General features: G+C 45.6%; 1 protein-coding gene across 4 annotated transcripts in view; it reads right to left on the minus strand.

Annotated features, from left to right (window-relative positions):
- Positions 1-15,078, minus strand: part of Grhl2 (grainyhead like transcription factor 2) — a 131,950-nt gene that overhangs the window by 14,940 nt on the left and 101,932 nt on the right. For 3 of the 4 annotated variants that reach the window (XM_085831923.1, XM_021183428.2, XM_029470166.2), the window contains 5 exons: positions 11,051-11,138; positions 10,489-10,628; positions 9,021-9,052; positions 3,642-3,736; positions 630-715 (listed from right to left, as the gene is read on the minus strand). In XM_085831923.1, the coding sequence (XP_085688049.1) occupies positions 630-715; positions 3,642-3,736; positions 9,021-9,052; positions 10,489-10,628; positions 11,051-11,138 (441 nt within the window). The remainder of the gene's footprint in view (positions 1-629; positions 716-3,641; positions 3,737-9,020; positions 9,053-10,488; positions 10,629-11,050; positions 11,139-15,078) is intronic. The other variant, XM_085831924.1, reaches the window with a different exon arrangement.

The raw sequence follows: 15,078 nt of genomic DNA on the forward strand, positions 1-15,078 counted from the left end.
TGGGGCCAGAGCAAGGAAGGAAGGGAGGAAGGAAAAAAGGAAGAAAGAAAACCCTTATGTTCTGCTACACAGCCATACATGCCCAAGGCAAGTGTGAGAATGTGGCTCATACCCATGGCATGGTTGAAGCTGGGGGTCAAGAGTGTGTGAATAAAACAGTTTCCCCACGGCTGTGCTACCAGCCCTGCTCTAGGTCAGCGATGAGAAGAGGAGAATCAATTCCGGCCATCGTAGTTCTACAACACATCTTCCCCCTTTACCCACATGTCCTCTTCACGTTGGAATATGTTACCATAGTGTATTGGATTTGTAGGTTTTTGGGTTGTGGATATTTGGAAGCCATGTGCACCTAATCTGGCTTTGTGCAAACAGATAAATAAAAACCTCACGTTACCCCTCCTCCACAGCAGCTGACTCGGATGATTACTCTGAAACCAACCAAGAGTCTATCTGCACATGCGCATCAAGACCCTGTCCAGAGGTAGAGATTTCCAAAGATCTCAACTCTTCATTTTCTTTCAAAAGCTCATGCTGGAGCCACCGTGGTGGCTGCACTGCACTAAATAAATTCTGGCCGGGTGAACGGGGCAGGACTCATGGAGTCTACAGGGGCTGGGCTTGAGGCTTACCGCTTCCATCAGACCCTTCACCGTGGGTGATTTCAGCATCAGAGCATCGAAGACGTCATCGTTCTCCTTCCTCACATATAAAAGCACTGCAAGAGAAGGGAAGGACCAGAGTGAACAGAGGTTTGGGACTGCTTCCTGTCACGTGGGACGTCAGGCTGACATCACCTGTTCTGCCAACAGGCTAATGACTACTGGGATGTAGATGCTCTCATGCCTATATCCATACATGAGTTTCTCGGGTGGGGCACATGGTCTCTTTATGACCACTCTTTCCTATAACTTATATTTGCATATTTGCTCATTCGGTGAATACCACTGAAGGCGCCTAGGTGCCCCACAAGCTGTGTATACCAAGAGCTGAGCTTGCAGCAGAGAGCTAGTTAACCCCAGTCTATGCCTTTAGGGAGTTTGTGGCCCACTAGGAGAGACAGGCAGGCTTGAGAAAGTAATGAAGGAAAAGCAAGAGACAATACTTTCAGCCAGGTCCTGCCGAGGTGAGATGAGGGAGAGTGCCCAGAAGTGGGGGCTCAAGGTGTTGTGAAGACCGTAGGAGTGGTTGTCTAGAAAGAAAAGTCACCAGAAGGGTTAGGCTGGCAGATGACCTCGAGTAACGGCCTGGAAGGGGACAGTCCAGGAAGAACTTAGGATGTGGCGAATCACAGCTCTGAGTGTAAGCCCAGCTCAGCCTAGATTATCTGTGAGAGACACTAGGAACTAGCACATAGGGTTGCCTGCCGGTTCTGTGAAATAAGATCCGTGTGTTAGGCTCGGTCTAGGCCCCGCACACAGATAAAGACCCTGTCTTCAACCTACAGAAGCTGACAGGAAGTGGTTGTGGTTTTTGAACCTTCAAGCTGGGCCATAGTGTTCTATTCCTTTCTCTACAAGTCCTGAATTGGAGAGTGTGCAGACTGAGCCAGGATGGCAGAGACCGCAGATCTGACCGCTGTAGATGGACCTCAGGGAGGCACAGATGTACCAGCTGGGCCCCACAGACATGGCCACTCTTGGCGCTGCTTCTCCTGGTCACGGTGTCCTCCTACTGTGCCATCATGTTGGGAGGTCAGCACTGGGAAAATCAACTGGCTGCCATCACTCAGTCCTGTCATCCCAGAGGGAGAACTGCTCTTTCTGTTCTCCAGCAGCAGGTATAACTTACTTCCCTTCCAGGGGAAAAGCTGAAACCCCTCATCTGTCCACACTAAGGAAAACTGCCCAGGACAAAAAACAAACAAACAAACAAACAAAACCCAAAAAACCCAAAACACTGATGAGCCTATAATAATCCTGCTATTAATCCAGTGACCATCAGCAGAGAAACAAAAGCAGAACTGAAAAATGAAATCAGCTAGACCCACACAAGACACTCCCTCTCCCTCCCCTCCCGCTCCATCCCAAAGGCTTTCTTAAATCTGTGCTTATAAAAGCCACATTGACAGGGATTCTGCCCAAACTCCTTTCTATGCCAGTGAATGTTCAGTTAGAATAGAGGGAAGGGGGAGAGCGGGAAGGGAGGAAGAAAAGACTTGGGCAGTGCAGTGATTTTTTTCTCTTTATCAAATATAAAAATGAAGTGCCAATTAAGGCTGACCACGTCGTCAAAAATTTTCACATTTAGCCCCTTGAAGCGATACTGTAGAGTCTACATGTCAATTAAAACTACCAATTAACCCAAAGGCTATCATAAGCGGAGAGAATGTGAACAATATACAGAAAAATGTAGGATGCAGATCCCAATTACATCCAGATAAGGAAAACTAAATTCAAGAAGAGCTAGCTGATGGCTATTATTTGCTGGAAATTCTGTAATTTCTTCCAGAAACTCTCAACAACAAAAAGAGTGGAAAAAGCAATTTCCATTAGGTTGACCCTTGGGAAACCTGCGATTACATTCTATTAAAATGAGCACTACTTATAAATAGCCTCTGTTCAAGCCATTGTCTTTGATATTGCTCTGGGGGATGCCAGGGGGTGGGGGTGGGGGTGGGGGGCTGGAAAGTGCTCAAGTCTGTTGGTTCTTCTTTTTTGGGGGGTGGGGGGATGGCGACAGACTGGCAGGGCAGTTCCAGCTGGGCTTGCTGACAGCTATCCTGGAGGGTGTGCTGGGCTCCACACACTTAGAGGGCTTGGCCAGAGAGTCAGTTTTCATTAGCTCTGTTCTGTGGTGTGGCAACGGTAATAATCATCCTGCCAACCACAGCAGAAACAACCACCAAACATCCCAGGCAGCCTCGTGTGGAGCCACGAAATGATTGTCACCCTGACAAGTGGCCGCCAAGGAAAAACAGACAGTAATGACAGTTTTAGGAAGCTGACAAATGACCAGTAGGGCCAAGTACAGGCTCAGATTGCCAAGCAAGGAGCCCAGTGACTTCCTTCTCCAAAGAGAACCTCTTGGGGGGACGGGGACCAGCCATTTTCTTACTGCTGGTAGGTCACAGTGCCCTCTGTCTGTCTGTGCAGTTTCAGAAACCTTACCTTAACCTTTAAGTACAGCCCAAGATAATTTCTAGTGGCAATGTGGGTGCTAGTTCCACAAGCTCTGAAAAGCAGTTGTTGGACTGGCTCCAACCTGTAACTGAGTAGGTGATGTACAACTGCACACCAGTCACCAGTGTGACTCTGCCCCAACCCTAAGTAGTTAGGGAGGAAGAGGCACCAAGCAATGGAGGTTAAAATTCATGATGGCAAGCTGGGGGCCACCATCACATATGGGCGAGCCCAACCTATCGTAACCGTTTCTGTCTATGGAATAATTCCGAATCACTGGTTCATGGGGAAGGCACAGCCACATACACAGGCAGCCTCCTCTGAACTGTGTACCTCACTGCTGGATGAGCCAGGAGATACATAACTGCTCCCCTAAGGCAAGAGAAAGCCTGTAGCCTCCAATGTGAGGAAAAGCCCACCAGGATTAGCAATGAGTCTGTCACAGGGAGTGAGTTCTTCTTCACACCAGGACAGCCTGCCTGCCTGAAGCCCTGTCAATGGCCAGTCAGAATAGAGAGATACCTCGTTTTACGTTTTCTTCTTTGATCTGCTTAGACGGTGTTGGACCAAACTCCTCTTCCATGGGCCTGAACATCCGCTTAACAAGGACGCTGCTGCTGGAGAGGACACACAGAGAAGATTAAATACACAAGGAGTGTCACAGTGAGGGGAGTCCTCCCCAGTTCACACCAAGTCACAGCAGGAGATGACACAGGCTAGACCTCTGTTGGGGACTGGCCTGATTTCCTACAGTTCTCCCTTTTCTAACTGCCACAGTGGGAGGTTCAACCCAACCTCCTGTCCTTTCCTCTTCCCACAGAGGACTCCAGCACTCCCGCCTGGAAGATGGTGGTGTTTCCCCCTGAGCACTCTCTGTGGGGCCAGTTCTGACAGTTCTGCATTTGCTTGCAAAGTCCCTGTGCATTCCAGATGCGCCATGGAAAGGGGAGAGTTGTTAGAGAGGGAGAGAAATGGAGATTCACTATTCTTAATCTCAGGCATGTAGATCTCAGGCAGGCCTGCAGAAAATGGTACTTTCCCTGGGGACGGGCTGGCCCGGGAAGCAGTATCTTACAGATCACTCAGCCGAATTGTTAGGACAAGACCTGGGGGGAGGGAGGCCAGACCACCTCAAGTGACTTAAAATTCCTCTTTTAAAGTTTATTACTGTACAAATTTGGACATGTTTCTTAATTTCCATGGACCTTAGTCTCCTTATCTTTAAGAGGAAGCTGTTGACACAGAAATGACAATATTTGAGGAGCTGGAAATATTAATTACACTAAGTTGATCATTACACACTATGTACACTGTCAAATGGTCATACCATGCCCTATAAATAAGTACAAATATGTGTCAAGTAAAATTAATTAATTTAATAAAATGTAAAAGGAGGCTGGAGAGGTGACTTAGCAGTAAAGACTGTACATGGTAGAGCTACCCAAGCAAATTGAGACCCTGGTAAGGTAGGGAATGAAATCAAGAGCCAGCTCTCTTACTACATTCCCCTCTATGTCAAACAATGAAAACAGCTAAAGAAAAAAAAACAATCTAAACCTCCAGTCACATCTGAAGGCAGTAATGAACTTAGGGCACGCTCCCTCTGTCCTGCCTTCTGCTTTGTGTTAACCGCGGGTTGTGGTACTCTCTCTCATCTGGGAACTGGAGTGACCATGAACTTAGAACGAGAAGATATAAAGAATCCATCCATACAGTGCCCAGGCACCATTACACTAATGATTGGTAAGTAGCCTGAAACACTATCAGACACCTTCTCACGCTGTGTGAGGCAAACTCCATCACCAAGCAAGATTCACTTATATTTTTTCCAGTTCAACTAGCTTTTGAGAACACCTTATTTCAAGCCACAGGAGACTTTGTCATTAAAACAGTATCTCAGATAAACCACATTGTTCTTGGGAGACCATATATGCTTCTCTACGCTTTCAAATCTGCAAGTCCAGTAGGAGTCAGTAAGTTTTATGTGTTCTGAATTCAACAGTTTCATTTATTTTTCAAAGCAAAACCAAACAAGGCGGCTATGACTAGCCTATTCTCTAATAAACCAAACAAGGCGGCTATGACTAGCCTATTCTCTAATAAAAAAAAAAGAGTGCAGGTTGCAGGCTTCTGGTGCCCAGGCCAGTGATGCTATATGACACTTTCAAAAGACCAGCGAGCAGCGGAGCATTGCTCTCTCTGGCCTCAATGCCATCCCATGGGCCATCAGGTAGGAAAACCCAAGGCCAGTCGCCATGGTTACAGGCTCAATCACAAGGTAAAGAAGACCCCTGATAGCAGTAAATGACATTAAGACTCATCAGAAAAGTATTGCTACGTGTTAGGTCTGAAGCAAGATTAGGGCTACAAAGGTACCCAGGACTTACAGTAAAACTTCTAGCGAGCAAAGAGATAACAGAGAAGAAGCCAAACACTTGGCCGCGCTGCTGGCATATTTATCAGCTTCTTTAGCACCACACATAATGGAATACAGAGCTAAGTCAACATCACAGGGATGAAAAGCTTGGGCCCAATGTGACAATAGTACCTCCTCATGGCTAGGGGAACATAGTGTCCTCAACACAGTGTCCTCGGAGCTCAGAGATCTGTCTGCCCTGCCAGGATTGCACATGAGATGAAATGAGGCTGGGCCTCTGTGTAGGGCAGAAAGTTAAGCTGTAGGACCTGCCCACTCCCCACCTGCCTGCCTTCTCTACAGCCACAGGTTGAAAACTGAGGACACTGGGCAATAGGGGCACAAGGGCGAGTGCTGGAAATTGTGGGTAGGCACTGGTTCTGTCGTGGGCCAGTAGATGACTTTGAAGAAGCTTCTTAATCCCTCAATTATCTGCTGTCAATGGCAGATAATGGGAAATCGGGGAGAAATCATGAACATGATGCGTGCAAAAAAAGCAATGAGTACCCAGGTACCCAGGGAGTGCTGTTGCCCAGGTACCCAGGGAGTGCTGTTGCTTTCACAAATAGTAATAGCCAAGTCCCCACCATACATTAATGGAGGTACCACAACTGTCCACAGTGCTCAAGCAGAAGATGTCTGAAAGTACGGGACATAGGTCTTGCAGTAGATCACTATACAACAACACAGGCACCTCTGACAGAGAGAATCGGCCAGTGGAGTTACAGGTAGGTCACTGGCCATTTGGCCTTGCAAAGGACAGGCTGAGAGGAGACACTGGGCCAGCACAGGCACTTCACACTTTCCCTCACACACTATGAAGAGAAATGCTAAGTGCTGGGGACTATAGGAGATCAGTAGGACAGCCTGCTCCAGCATCCTCAGTATAGACCTAAGCACTAGGCCAGCCCAGAGGCTGGCATGAAATCTCATGTGGACACAGGGCAGTCCAGAGGACAGACTGGGTTTCCTGAACTCAAAGCCAACATCCGCCTCACGACGCCATGCTGTCTCTTATAAAATATGTGATTTAAAGATTAGAATTCATATGTCTAATCATTTCTGTTTGTTCCAACCACTGAAATTTAATTATTTCTATTTCAAGGTAAAAAGAACGAACTAATTGTTTTTGGCATTGAGATGGGGGTTTTTACTGTGTAGGCAGACTAGGCTGGCCTCAAACGTTTGATCCTCCTGCCTCAGCTGTCTGATTTCTGGGATTAATGGCATGAGCCACTATGCTTGATTTTCTAATCAATACTTAGAGAATTTACAAGCAATTTTAGAGGTTCAGTCCTGGGCAAGTTTCAGCCATAGCAGAGCTGTTTAATTAATTACTTTGAAACAGAAGGTGGCAGCTTTTGTATGAAAAGGTCCCAACAATATTTAGGTTTTTCAGATTCCAGCTGTAACCACTCAATTCTGCTTCTGTATCACCAAAGAAATCATCGACAGCACATAAAGGAACTAACATAATACATCTGTGTTTCAAAACTATTCTTTACCGAAGCTCTGGAGAACTTTATCTCACGCACCATGTGATGGCAGCTATTTAAACTACTGGAAACCATTCTTAGTCGATAAACCATTCAAAATTGGTGATTAGAGTGGGTGTGGTGGTCTTTAATTCCAGAACTCAGGAAAAAGAATGCAGGTCGATCTCCGTGAATTCAAAACCAGCCTGGTTTACATAGTGTGTGTTGGGCCAGCCAGGGACCCCACCACTACCATTACCAGCAAGAAAGATCTGCCCCTCAGTCAGTCACTTGCCAACTTCTGCTCAAGGAAGGAGATCAGCACATATGCTATACTTCCTTCACCAGCGATGACATAAGTGTCTTACATAAGGATGAGGAGGCCTAGGTCTGATACGGTTTGGGAAAGTGACCTTGGGATGTCAGTTATATAGAATGAACGCAAACAATGAGCATAAAATAGATATTGGAGAGTGAATGTAGTTTTAACATGCTTTAAGAGAAAATGTAGCACCTAGCTGATAAGAGAGCTCCCAATATAACCTATAATTCATGCAGTCCTAAACATGGCTTTTATTCTGAAAACCAATTTCCAGTGATATAAACAAACAAACAAACAAACAACCTTAGAAGCCTAGCTGGAGAGAGCTGGCTGGGAAGTTAAGGGCTCCTCTCGCAGAGAACCTGGGTTCAGTTCCCAGCATGCCTAAGGAAAAGGAAGCTGACAGTCGTCTCTAACTCCAGGTCCAGGGATCCAGTGCCCTTTTCTGGCCTTCATGGGCAACAGGCATGCAAGTGGTACGTAGGCATACACAGGCAAGATGATCATATGCATTTTGTTTGTTTAAATTTAGTAGTCTCCCATGAGGGAAATTAAGACAAAACTGTATTTTAACTAAGAACAGTTGCAGGGAAGAAAAGAAGTTTGAACACTGAGTGAGGAAAAGGCTTCTCCAGGGAGCAGAGCAAAAGCCAGCGGACAGAAGTCAAAAGCTGTTCACCAGAGAGAAGCTGCTGTGACCAGCTCAACTGTGTATATATTTAGAACAAGAGGCCACGAGGAGATTTGTAAAGCACACTTGTGTGTGTGTATGTGGGATTTCCAAAAAAGAATTAAGTAACCAGAAAAGACCGTAGTAAACAAGGCAGTGTCATTCAAGGGGCTGAAACCCTAAATGGCATATTAAAGGGCAAGCTGGAGCTAGCAGAGGCTTCTCTTGTCTTTAGGCCACAAGAGGGGGAACAACGGTGGCATCTGCCCCTGGTTGTTCCAAAACCATGAGCCAGGTTTTCCTCCCTTTAAATTCTAAAAGCTGAAACCCTCCAGCTCTTAGAAACAACGTAACAGCTTCCTCATGTGCACAGGGCATTCCATCACTGGCAATAGGCAAGTAGAAGGCAGCTCAACACCTGCCGCTCAAGAAAGTGGTATAGATGCTACTGTGGCCTAGAAAAGAGTCGTCTCCATGGCCTTTCATAAAATCTACAGGTGGGCATATGCTCTCTGCAAAGATGGAGACCATCTCCTATCCCTGTTACACAGACACGCGTGGAAAGAGTGGAAGAGAACTTCTCATCTAAAAGCCACAGGACAGTGAACCTACTCAGCCCCACTCAAAGTCATCTACCCAGAGTGGGGACCTCAGGAGCTGTCTATTTCAGGCAGTAGTGAAACCAGGAAAAGCTCTCCAGGTCTTAACTAGATCTCACGTTTGGCTCAAACAACAGGAAAGAGTTATCAGATTTCAGTAAACAGTGCTCTAGAAGAGATGGGCCACTTTTGAAAACTTAGAACTTATTCAAAGGCAGCTCATAGGAAGAAGGGAAGCACAGAAAGAGAGCACGCAAGAAGAAAGGTTGTCACCCGGCTGCCACCCCACAGCTACTTTCTCAGTTCTAAGTCACAAGCATGTGGGAAGCCCCCACTCCAGGGTGGCCCCAGGCTAGACAGTCCAATGCTACCCACAAACAAATATTAAGTGCTTGAGAAAGAAATGGCTGCTGTCTTACCCTTCTCGCTCATCGTCTGTGTTGTAATAAACCTGTGAGAAAAACAAAAGGCACATGAAGGAAAGGAATATAACAGGGAAATCTGCATGAGCTCTCGTAACAGGCAAACTGTCTCTCAAGATTAGCAGGGCTAATCTTGTGTGTGCTCTATCAGCCTATCAAGAGTGACGAGGCATCTTAGCCACAGTTGTAACGGGAAGCAGGACAGTTAGACTCAACTATTTCTCTTCTGTAAGATGTGGAGATGACCTCATTCCATAGAAAGCACAGCTACATGCTTGAAAGTTTTGTAAAAGGAGGCAGAAACACACAAACACACACACACACACCCTTGCTGGCTGTCCTTTCTGGACAAGATACAATATTCACTTTTTCCTCTTATATCTTGGTTCCTATGGAATAAGACAAGATAGAAATCTACTCCATGCAAAAAGTATGGATATATTTATTACCACCTTATAGCATGAACATGGGATCACACACACACACCCACCCTGATCCTCTGATTGGACAGCTGTCTCATCACGACATAGACCATTCTCCAGAAAGAGAAGCTAACGAGATCTCTCCTTCAGGCCGATGTCAGTGCCAGCACTCAAAATGGGAGGGGACTCACATCTGTCATGATGCTAGTTCTCAAAACAGTCTTTTTACCCAAGGACTCTCGAGTCAAAGGAAAATCCATCAGAGCAAAATTAAAACCCCAAATACGTGTGGCTAAAACCAGCTGTGGCTGACGCTAAGAAGCATCCTTCTTCTCCATAGTTTCCACTTCTCCCGTGGGAGAGGAGATCTTAAAGAGGAAAGGAAATCAACATCTCTCATCTCAGAACTCTGTAAACCTCCCTTACCGAGGACCCAGGCATCAGTTAGCCTGTGAAAAGCCCTCAGCAGTGGGTAGTTAGGCCCAGTCAGTACTGGAGTACCAGATACAGACAGACACCTACTTTTTGTTTTCATTGAGCATTATAATTACTGAACATTTATTTGGTTTCTAATCCTTCCTTTCACTTGTAAATTATAACCATAGGACCTAGTTTTTTGTGTATTTGAAGGAATATCCAATATTCTCATTTTCCTCCAGATGAGAAATGATTTATCCATTCAATGAAAGTTTTTAATTTACTAAAGAAACATTTGTTTGCAAGATCTTTATTTCTCTCCATTGGGCCAATGTATGAAGTTATTGATACAGTTCTCTCTCACCACAAGGTGGCAGTATGTGAACCGATAGAGTCGGCTTGACAGAAAACTATGATGCGCTTTCTCCCTTGGTGTCGTCAACAATTTTCTAATAACAGCTTACACCTTTCTTTGCCTTAGAGTCCCAGTATTCTCTCTCAGGACATTCTTTTCTGTAAAAATCTACTTTTGTATGGAACAATACTGACTTTGCTCTGCCACTAAACTCGAAGGAGAGTTGTAGTTTGCTCTGTCGGCCGGGAGGGCGTGAGAGCAGGAGTCTTACCTGTCCGGTCCTCTGCAGGTTTGCAAAGTGAACATCTGGGATGAAGAGCACAGGCTGTGAGTGCAGGTCGGGCATGGTTTTGAAGTACGTGATGTCACTCTTCTTCTGTAACGGTATGGCGGCCATCTTCCCATCAGAGGCTGGATGCAAACACAAAGCCCACGCACGAACGGGGTTACGCACGCGTGAGAACTCTCAGCTATCGGCCTCATCTTAGCCAAAAATCCATGATTCTCCCTCAAAGCTTGCTCAGCACCCTAGATGTGATTATGCTTTAAATGTCCTTCCCCAGGCCCAAGCAAACAAAAAATACATAGGATCCTAGGAGAATCCACTCAAATGTGGACTGAAGCTTCCTCCACTTCCTGCTGACCTGTGTGGACCCTGGAGACTTCTGTTTGTGCTCCATGCGGAGGTTCCCCTGCCTCTGAACGAGAGCATGCACCTTGGGCATCTGTACCTTCCCCTACAGCCTGCTTCTTTCTATCTGTCTTCTCGAAGGACCCTGCTGGCTGCAGTCCCCCCACTTAGCACAGTCAGTATGGGGGAGGGGGTGACTCACAGTTGTTGCACTGGGCTTGAGAGGCCTGGCCCTTCCCTTTCTTCCTGTTCTGCTTTCTCTCTTCATCTCGGATTTTTCTTTCTGCTCCCTGATCGGGAAAACAAAGAGAGACCAACCAAGGTATATTCTCAGAGGATGCAAGAATATTGTCACACGCTCACGCGCGAACACACACACAACATATGCACACACACATTCAGGCACACACACATGCATCTACATGAGCATGCCCACAAACACACTTGCACACGCTCACATGCCATGAAGATGGGAAATAGAACAAGGGAAGCCTCGGCTTCCTCCCTCTCTGAATCGCAGTGAGAACACACACAGATCTGTGTGCAGCGCTTTGACCTTGGAGCGATGTTAACTCACCCAGATCACCTCCTCTTCCTGTCTCTGCCTATTTCATGAACTTGATTTTTGAATCCATGAGGAAAGAACAGGCTGAGTTCTCTAACTCAGTGTCACCTGTTGAATAACTATTAATAGTTATTATCAGTGCTATTAATAGAATGGCCTTTCCCTGTGCAAGTTTTCCTCTGCATATGGTTATGAACTTAAAGAAAAAAAATCACCACAGGAAGAAAGGGCATTCTTCTTTAAGTGGTGCTCACACAAAGATGAGGGATCGCTCAGCACATGAAAGTATTGATATTCTCCTATGTGCCTACCACACAGAAGATACATGCATAAACTTCTGTTCTTTGTAAATTGACTTTTTTCCTAAGAATTATTTATTTATTGTATATAATTACACTATAGCTGTCTTCAGACACACCAGAAGAGGGCAGCAGATCTCATTAGAGATGGTTGTGAGCCACCATGTGGTTGCTGGGATTTAAACTCAGGACCTGTGGAAGAGCAGTAGTGCTCTTAACCACTGAGCCATCTCTCCAGCCCATAAACTGACTTTTTAATATAGTTTCATAAAGTTATAATCCTGCTTCAATTACTGATCAGCTGTCTGGGCACTTGTACCATTTGCTGCTCATCTTTCTTTTGGGCCATTTGTTAACTTATTTTCCTCTGTCTCCCAGTCAGAGACATCCCATCCCAGCAGATTCCTCTTGCTTTCTCTCTTGGCTTCAGAAGAATTACCCACACTGCCTAGACAGGTGACATTCATGGGACAAGCTTCTTCCCTAGGTCTTGGTCCATGTTAGCAATCCCTTTTCCCTGCAGTAGCTACTCAGGGAACAGTGACGCATAAAGGAACCTTCAACCTTCAGAAATGGCCTGAAACTGTCAGAGAAAACACATTTGGCAAAATAAAATGCATTCCTCTCTGGGAAAGAAAGGAAAAGAAGAGAAGAGAAGAGAAGAGAAGAGAAGAGAAGAGAAGAGAAGAGAAGAGAAGAGAAGAGAAGAGAAGAGAAGAGAAGAGAAGAGAAGAGAAGAGAAGAGAAGAGAAGAGAAGAGAAGAGAAGAGAAGAGAAAAAGGGGAAAGAGGAAAGGAAGTCAAAATTGCTGAACATATTTCAAACATTTGACACATAAAGTGTCAAATTCCAACTATATAAAAAAGATTTGAATCTGTTCAAACACATGGATAAATATGAACTGGTTTGCACTAAGAATATACAAATGGTTTGGTTTGAATTAAAAAGAATGGGATATACTTTTTGTTCACATTGACTCTTATAGGACAGTCCCAGTTTTGACCAAGGCCAGGACTCAGTGCGGACTTGTCATCAACAGGAGCACTGTGGCTTTTGAGGGAGTTCCATGTTTCACCCAGATGAGACACAGGCAATTACAGCACACCTGATACACACAGCCACCAGGAGGCGGGAACTAGTGATGCTTACGCTATTACATGAAAACCTGAGCGCCACTGATGCTTACAGGTCATGGGAATTCACAGCAAGGACAACATGCAGAAATACAGATACATCTGCTGTATAATACTCATCAAAATATCCGAAAATTGTGTAGAGCCTTTGCATTTGAACAAAGAGAAATGCTAAATGCCCCAGCAACGCCTCACCCAACACTGGGAACTGAACGACAGTATTGCTTACTAGGTGCATATGGGACACTTTAGCAGAGTGCTGGAAGCTCTGTGTGATTCAGTAATTCACATAATAAGTGTGGGACTTCATTGTCTACCCACAAAGTATAGCTCACTCAAGACACATCCTAAGGTTACACAAATTCCTTTTTATCTTTTATTTTTGTATAGTCAACTTTTGTTTTGTTTTTAAGTGTTAGTGTTGTGTAAAAATATAGACTCATCAGACTGAATGCTGCTGTCGTTTCTTTGTTCTTTTGTTTGTTTGTTTGTTGAACAAATTTACACAGCTAAGGTCACTGAGAGATGCTCATCTAAGGAAATGCCCCTGGAGCATCCTCTTGATTGATGTGAAGGATCCCAGCCTGCTGGGGTTGGTGTCTCCGTGGACAGGTGGTCTTGGGTGTATCCCAGGCTGAGCAAGCCAGGGGGAGCAAGTCAGGACACAGTGGTCCTCCATGGCCAATGCTTCCACTCCTGCCTCCACGTTCCTGCCTTGAGCTCCTGCCCTGACGTCACTCTGTGGCGGACTATGACCTGAAAGAATAAAATGAAGTAAACCCCATCTCCCATAAGCTGCTTTTGGTCATGGGCTTCGCCACAGTGACAGAGAGCTAACTCAGACAGATGGGGAGGCAATCTGAATGAGAAATGCTGAGGGAGAAAGTCCATCACCAGGTGGGCTTGAAGGGTTCCAGCCTCCTCCAATCCCAGTTTTCTCTCTCTGCGTTGTGTCTGCATCTCTCTCATCTTCCTGCTCCTACTTTCATGCTGCCGTGCTTCACCAGCATGAAAACCTCTGGACTCATAAGCGAGGATAAACTCTCTTGTCCATAAGTTGTTGTGTTCGTGATGTTTTATCACAGCACGAGAAAGGCAATGAATACACATGGATACATCCAAGAATTTTTACTCTTTTTTTTTGTACTTTTTAATTTATACTATTTCTGAGAATAGCCTAGAATCTATGTCATCCTCCTCTTCTGTCAAACACCAAATGATGGACGATACGGTCATAGGGAAGACCCATAAGACCCAGGGTCCAGGCTTGGGAAACCACAGAGGACTCGCCAGTGGTCTTTGGGACTGAGGTTGTGGTAGAGGCTGTGGGGCTTGTGTAGGTAAAGCTTTACCAAGCTAAACCACCTGGTTGAGGACTCGAAGATCATGTTCCTGAAGGAGATGAGCTGGTTCTCTGCTCATTAAAAAATCCTAGTCTATCAATCTTTTCCTGGGAGCATCACAAAAGTTCTAAAGGATATCCTTAAAGAATGAAGTTCTGAAGATCATGCCAGCACAGAGGATGCTATGTGGACCAGGTTCAAGGCTTTGATTGCTATTGGGGACTTCAGTGGTGATGTTGGACTTGGTGTTAAGTGGTCCAAGGATGTAGCCAATACTTAAGGAGATATCATCTTGACCAAGCTTTCCATTGTCCCTGTGTGGAGCAAGTATTAGGGGAACAAGATTGGCAAGCTCCACTTTGTTCCTCACAAGGTGACAGGCTGCTGTGGTTCTGTGCTGGTGCACCTCACCCCTAAGTCCAGGGGCACTGGCATTGTTCCTGCACCTGTGTCCAGAAAAGTGCTCCATATGGCTGATCCTAATGGCTGCAAAACATCGGCCAGAGGCTGTGCTGCTACCCGGGCAACATCATCAAGGCCATCTCCAAGTCCTACAGCCTCTCAACCCTGGGACCTCTGGGGAAAGACTGTGTTCATCAAGTTGTCTCATCAGGAATTCATTAACCACCTTGTGAAAACTCATACCAGAGTTTCTGTTCAGAGGACCCAGGCTCCAGCTGTGGCTACCACATATAATGGTTTTTATACAAGGAAAATAAAGTGAATTAAATCTACTTTAAAAAGATAAAAAGAAAACAAAGAATCGGGCTGGAGAAATGGCTCAGTGGTTAAGAGCACTGACTGCTCTTCCAGAGACCCTGAGTTCAATTCCCAGCAACCACAAAATGGCTCACAACCATCTGTAACAGGATCCCATGCCCTCTTCTGTG

Source organism: Mus caroli, unplaced genomic scaffold (genome assembly GCF_978045245.1).
Source record: "Mus caroli unplaced genomic scaffold, Mus_caroli_1 scaffold_16, whole genome shotgun sequence".
Lineage (NCBI taxonomy): Eukaryota > Metazoa > Chordata > Mammalia > Rodentia > Muridae > Mus > Mus caroli.